This window comes from Leucoraja erinacea, chromosome 9, assembly GCF_028641065.1.
Source record: "Leucoraja erinacea ecotype New England chromosome 9, Leri_hhj_1, whole genome shotgun sequence".
NCBI lineage: Eukaryota > Metazoa > Chordata > Chondrichthyes > Rajiformes > Rajidae > Leucoraja > Leucoraja erinaceus.
Window position 1 is genome coordinate 58,770,962 of NC_073385.1, and position 7,315 is coordinate 58,778,276.

General features: G+C 47.7%; 1 protein-coding gene across 2 annotated transcripts in view; it reads right to left on the reverse strand.

The window, feature by feature from the left end:
* Positions 1-6,945, reverse strand: part of stard9 (StAR-related lipid transfer (START) domain containing 9) — a 171,875-nt gene extending 164,930 nt beyond the window's left edge. The window contains exon 1 of one of the 2 annotated variants that reach the window (XM_055640899.1): positions 6,711-6,945. In XM_055640899.1, the coding sequence (XP_055496874.1) occupies positions 6,711-6,757 (47 nt within the window). In that variant the 5' untranslated portion in view covers positions 6,758-6,945. The remainder of the gene's footprint in view (positions 1-6,710) is intronic. The other variant, XM_055640898.1, reaches the window with a different exon arrangement.
* Positions 6,946-7,315: the final 370 nt, after the last annotated feature.

Here is a 7,315-nt window from a genome sequence, read left to right on the forward strand (position 1 = left end):
CAGTACATGGCGATCATGACATCCCTCCAGCCCCTCATTTGGACAATGATGTCCACTAGCAGGTGTTCAGATTGAGGATTTATATTTATTTTTCTGATGAAACTGGGTGCTGCTTATAATACAATGCAATACTATTTATTTGTTGTCATTTGAACCTCATTGAGGTTCAAACGAAATTTGGTTTCTGCAGTCATACAAACAAGTAGAAGAACCAAGACACAATTTACACAAACATCCATCACAGTGAATCTCCTCCTCACTGTGATGGAAGGCAGTCTTATCTCTCCCCTGCACTCCCCATTGTCCTCCCGATGTCAAAGTCAAAGCCCCCAGCGGGCGATGGGGAATCAGTCCCGCGGCCATTAAAGCTGCGCCGAGCGATGCAAGGCCACGCTCCGGGTCTTGATGTTGGAGGCCCCGACGGGCGATGACAAGTCCCGCGGCCGTTAAAGCCGCGCCGGGCGATGTAAGGCCCCCCTCCAGGTCATCCTCATCCCCGCAACTCGGGCGGGAGACGTCGCCGTTGCGGAAGCCCCGAAAAGCGGTCTCTGACCAGGGACCCGCAAGCACCCGGTGTTACCGTCCACCAGACGTGTGGCTGGAGCCTCCGAATCTCCGGGGTCGGGCCGCAGCAGCGCGCCACCACAGCTCCTCCCGTTCCGAACTCGGCCGGCTATGCGAAGGTAAGTAGTCCGCAGGCTCCGCGACTGGAGCCCCCAGGTCGTTCCGGTTGGAGGCCGCTCCCTGGTGCTAGGCCCCAATGACAACAGAGACCCGACAGAGAAAAGGTTGGGTCCTCCGTATAGGGAAGAGATTTTAAAAGTTTTCCCCCCCCCCCCCCCACACATACCCAGTTAAAAAAAAAAACCCACTATAACTACACTCAAACGAGACAAGAAAATTTTTAAAAAGGCAGACGGACTGCAGAGGCCGCTGCGAGGTGAGTCGCGCCACAATGCCATGTTCCAAAATAAGTCCACTGGAGTTTACTTTACCAACTGCTTTACCTCATACCTCTCCAGGAGGGTTGTATCTTTTCCAACTATGGCACTAAATTGACCGAAGAGACTTTTTAGCTTCCTGCTGAGAATGTTTGAGATCAGAGAAGAATTCCTCTCCAACTTCATCCCTTAACTCCAGGGAGTGTTTGGCCTGATGACTACAAAATATTTGTTGCACTCGAGAGTGGGACCCAAGGGTTCAGATGCAATCACAAATTCCAGGTGGTAAGCAGGAGTGAGGGGTTGATATTGACAGGAAAGCAGCAGACCCCCTCAAAACCAGCTCGCTCATAAAGCCGACCCTCCCATGCATTCCACTTCCCATCTGCTTCGCAAAATGGTCTCCATTCACCCTGCAATGCTTGCTCCTGGAGTTGGCCATCTCCTATCCATCATGTGGCAGGCTAAACCATCCAGGATCCCAGGATTCAAAAGCAATGTTTAGGTCTGTTGCAGTTGAGGCTGCCCACGAGGGTCCCAATGTTCCATGTTCCTCAGTTCATTGTAATGTTGCCATGTAATTTCCTTTAATATGTGGTACCATCACACACCCACTACCACACTGTCTTAACAGAGCAAGGCTATGGTCAAAGGCAAGGAGATCTAAGACAATTACAGACCAGGATCTACCATGCAAATTTACAACAGATACACGGTCAAACACGCACAAGTGTCCTCCCACAGAATGGAAACCCATCCATCATCTTCTGTCTTAGAAATCAGTATTCTACCAGAGACAATAATGAACAGTATTAACTTTCACACCCAGCAGATCCTTATTTTTGCTTCAAGGAATGGTAGGTGGGAAGGCAGTAAGAGACATTCAATGAATCTTCCTTAGGCACCACGCACCTCCAACCACATCCTATGTCAGTGAAGAGAAACATTGGCAGGCATTCATACTGAGTTATACAGATCAAAGTTTATCATTTGTTTTTTATGACTCATACTAAAGGTAAACACTCCAGACATTACAGAAGAATTGTAACAATACCAATACAGCTCTAGATCCTGGGTGCTGTGGAAACCAGCTTGTTTATACACAGTGCAGGATCCACAGCACACCAAGCATCCTTGATACAGCTTTGCATTTACAATCATCTTGCATCTGCCCAAGGCGTGACCTGAGAAACAAGCCAAAAACGACCACTTGCTAAAAGACAGAAGACTCACTGCAAACCTAATTTTGGTTAGATTGCCAAGAGGACAAAGGAGTTCCCTGTGGCACACACAGAAGTCAATACAAAGCGTCAACCAAGGCAATAATGACACTCCTTTAATGTTATCACATTCACAACTGTGAACTCTAATCATACATTTAACATAGTAAAATGCCCAAGGGACTTTAGAAATATTGATATCAAGCCAAAAGGAAAAGCTTGTTGGACAGGTGACTAAAAACTGCATAAATCCTATCGGGGGAGATTAGGGAAGCAGAGAGGTTTATGGAACATTACTGAACTTAACCCAGGACAGCTGAAGGCACAGCTGTCAAGGGTGGCCAAACAGAAGAGAATATATACGAGGAACACTGATTTTTCAAACGTTTATGGGACTGGAGTAGAAGAGCTATTTGGAAACAACACATTTGAAACGAAGATACTGGAGGGCCAGGAGCCAAGTGCTGTTACTGAGCACAGGGGTGATCTGCAAATGGACTGCACAAGCTTTGTATTCACTCGAGATCCAAGCTGACAAGGAGGGTTTTCAAACATTAATGTCCAAAGCCGATGAGAGCAAGGACTCTGTTTTCTACAACTATCTGAGAGTTCAGAGTTGCAGAAGATTAGTGTGTGAGGTGAATCTCATTTTAATTAACATATACATTTAATCACTTCAGAAAATTATCGTCCCCTTGAATTTGCAATGACACTGGTAGTAGGGTTGCTGCCTCACAGCGTCAGAGACCCAGGTTCAATTTGATCTCGGGGGCTTCTTTTTATGGGTGACATGTTTTTCTTGATCTCGTGGGTTTCCCCCAGGTGCTCCCATTTCTCCCGGTCCCAAATATGCATGCGTCAGTATGCTAATTAATTGCTGTAAATTTCCCCTCATGGAAAGTGGTAGAATCCAGGGCGAGTTGATGGGATGTAGGGTCGGGTTAGTGTAAATGGGTGGCTGATGAGTTTATTTCCTTGCGTATCCACACGCATAAATTCTCAACTAGATTTCAGTAATTCTCCAACAGATGTACATTACAGAGAACAAACACGAGTACAACAAGAAATTAATCACTTAAAGCACAGTGAAAGGTGAAGTGATCATTCATGTTTAGTCGCACCTACTCGGCAATATAATGAGGGATTTAATGTATTCTTAAACAGTACCTAGGCAAGAATCACACTCATAAACACAACATTACAAAAGCGGGCACGGTGGCGCAGCAGTAGACTTGCTGCCTTACAGCAAATGCAGCGCTGGAAACCCGGGTTCGATCCCGACTACGGGCGCTGTCTGTACGGAGTTTGTACGTTCTCCCCGTGACCTGCCTGGGTTTTCTTCAAGACCTTCAATTTCCTCCCACACCAAAGACGTACAGGTTTGTAGGTTTATTGGCTTGGTAAATGTAAAGATTATCCCTCGTGGGTGTAGGGTAGTGTTAATGTGCGGGATCACTGGCCGGCACGGACCTGGTGGCCCAAAGTGCCTGTTTCTGCGCTGTATCTCTAAACTAAAATAAAAACCTATAAAAACTAAACTGAGACAAAGGTGGGAGGTTGGGAGTAGGTTGTTGGCGGCGCAGGGGGACATTGTGGTGGGCAAGCTGTTTTCAAGAAATTGGATGAAAGCAGAAATGTTAACACAACTTGCATTTCTCATTCTATATTTATCATGCTCCATTATACAGCATTCATATAGCACCAATATCATAGAACAGCACAAAGTGGTTCTCATGATGCTCACTATTCACTGTATAATGAAGGAGGCATTATCACCACTCAGCTATAAAAAGCATCCTGGAATGGAAGGATGGAGGGACACAGTATGGACACTGCACCCGCTGAGTTTCTCCAGCTTTTTTGTGTACACACAGTATGGACACGTTTGGCTGATGGATTTTCTCCCATGATGAATAACACTGACTCTAGAACACCAAAGATGTAGAATAATTTGTGCATTCAGTTTAAATTAAAAAAATGTGAATCCTGCACTCTTCACAATTAGCGCATTTAAAATATCACCTTTAAAATACAGATTTTCAGTAATAATAAATAGTCACCTATCTGCAGTGAATCTCAACTGTAATATCCACAGACCTACTGTTTAATCCCTGAACTGAATAGTGACAGACTAGAATTTTACACCATAGAAATCAGAACACAAATCTTAAATACTACAGAATGCAGCTGAAACATATCTTAACAGAACTCACATTATTGAAACAATACCATATTATCAACAATGGGACATCATTTAACAAAGTTTTCATTTAGGCAAATTTAAACCATAATTATAAATATCTTAACAATCATTTCTTTGTCTGAGACTGACCAAAGCCTGAGGATAAGTGTGTAAAATGCTTGCTGACATCAGAAATATTTCCTCCAGGGATATTCTTTGCGATGCAATGTGAAAAACTGGCCAATGTTTAGCCAACAGACAAGTTATGGTTTAAATCAGCCCCTGAAGAAATCCATTTTCTCTCTGTGGATTGGACAGATAGTTTTAAGATTCAAATCAGCCCTAAACATTGCCTGCTTATTTTTTAAACACATGAGAAACTGTTTAATTACATATCTGCTCTATTAAACACATCACAAGATAATAACCAGTGCAGATGTAGATTGATTTAAAAGCACAACATCGATATAATTTGTTTATGCGTAATAAACGAGCATTGGAAAAGCAACAATGCTGCAGTTAACATGAAATGGCTGTCTCCAATTACGTACACTTGGAATTATGTTTTATGCACTCCATTATAACAGCGGCCAACTCCCATGAGCTAACTGCTGCAATAATACAGAGCGGATATTAAGAACTTTGCATATACACTTTCAGAAAAAAATCACTTTTGCAAACTATTTCTAATATCCTGAGCTCCATTGCATTACCATGCAACAGAGCTACACACTGAAGGGGCAGCTTCTAAGATGAACCTGAACAAATCCGGGCATTACTAATGTCCCAAGATGTTTTGTTTTATCTGATGTCTAGCAGATAAAACAAAATGATTAAATTAATAACATATGCAGAGAGACAAGGCGGATTACAAGCAAGTCATGGGGTGAATTCTGCACCAGTCAGAAAAGAAGACATGTCAATTGCTGCAATCAGTCACCACCATTCACCATGTGCAGCCTATCGGAACATTTCCAAGACCAAGGTCATACTCCTACAGTTGTTACCCGTGTAGCACTATCACAGATACTGCTCATTCCCCATCAGCAAACCACACTTATGGTCTCATTTCATTCTGATGGTTGTTAACTGCATCACAAACTCACCACCAGCCACATATCATTATCAATAACACATCCTTTTCACCCTACTGCCCTCATTCCGTCTACCGTTAAGGACCCTTCCGCATTCTCCTGTCCCACCACATATTCTCACACTCCCTCCCAACCTACCTCCCCCACAATTGCCAACCACTCCCTCACCACCCCGCCACTTCCCCTCCCCATACCATCCCGTCGTAGCCCCCTCTCACATCCTGTCTCCTTAACCCCCCCTTCCCATCCCCACTCATCATGTGCCTCCAATCCCCTACCCCCTTCCTGCCCCACCCTCCCCTCCATTGGACACCCTCCTCTCCCCGCCCGCCATACCCCTTCCCCCAACCCTCCGAACGTCACCCCTCACATCCCTCCGACCGCCCCCCCCATTCCCCCACTCTCCTCTGGCCCCCCCCCCCCCATCCATCTGAATCCTGCCTCCCCTCCCACCGACTCCCTCTCTCCCACACCAAATCCCTTCAACCCTTCCCCATTCCTGACCCTCCCATCCCACCCTGCACCGACCCCACTCTCTATCCCCCTTCACTTCTCTCCTCTAGCCTTCTTTTCCAATCCATCATCTCGCCTCCCAAAAGTCCTTTATTCTGTTCCTTATGCACCCTACTTGAACCCTCTTCCCTTCGCTCCTGCACGAAACATCATTCTCTCACCTACCCCCTCCACCTCACTTCACCCCACTCTACCCTCACCCCTACACACCCTCCTCCTCATCCCCTCCCTCCCAACTCCCCCCCCCCCTTACCACCCATCTCATTCCTCCCCCTTCCAACACCTCTCCCCTATCACTGCTTACTCTCCCAACCTCCTATCCCCCCCCTCATTCCTCCCATTTTCCTCTCCCCAATATGCCTCCCTCAGCCATCCATTCCTTTCACCACCTTCCCACCCCTCTGCTCTTTCCACCCCTCACACTCCTCTCCTCCTAAACCCATTGCCTCCCTCCTCACCCTCCCCATACCTTACTGCTCCCTTCCCTCACCACTCCACTCTTCACTGCCACCCCACTCCCATGCCCCTCTCCCTCATCCATCCCCCTCTCCCTCATGTCTCCTCTCCTCCCCTCCATCACCCTCCTCTCTATACTTCCTTTCCCCCCAAACTATCTACTACTCCCCCTCCCCCCCAACCTCCCCCTGACATCTCCCTCCCTCCCTCACATCCCCCCCTTCTCCTTTCCCTCCCCTTCCCAACCTCAGTCCCCTCCATGACTTCTCCTCCTCCCTCCCTCCCTCGGTCCCCTCCCTCTCACCTCTTGCTCAGCGGACGGACCCTCACGGCCACTTTCACATTCGCCATGGATGAAGACTACGTTGACTCCACAGGTGTTGCTGTCATCCCCCGTGGCCGTGTCAGGCGGCGGCCGCCATCCCTCGGTCTGCCCACCTCCCCTCTCTCTACTCGGTCCGCATCGCCAACCGCCGGCGCCGGCCGCTCCCCACCTCCCCTCTCTCTACTCGGTCCGCATCGCGGAGCCAGCTGTCCGTCACGGCCAGGGGCGGGGCGACGACGGGAGCTGTAATTGGCCGACGAGGAGGCGAGGGTCGGGCCCGGTGGCTGGGCTGTCAATCATGTGCAGTCCAATGCCTGACAGCTTTAAGAAACTTGCAGCGAGCAACTGCAGATGCTGGGTCACACCGGAGATAGACACAAAGTGCTGGAGTAACTCAGCGGGACAGGCAGCATCTCTGCAGAGAAGGGATGGGTCCAGACCGTTATCCAGACTTAAGAAACCTTCCTCTGGCAAGGAGTCTTCGCTGCCCAGTGACAGCCCCTTTCTCCCATCTCCAACATTCCTCCTCCTTATGGACTCCCTCTGCCGGCCTCTACACCTTCTTGGGATCTTATTCTTAATAA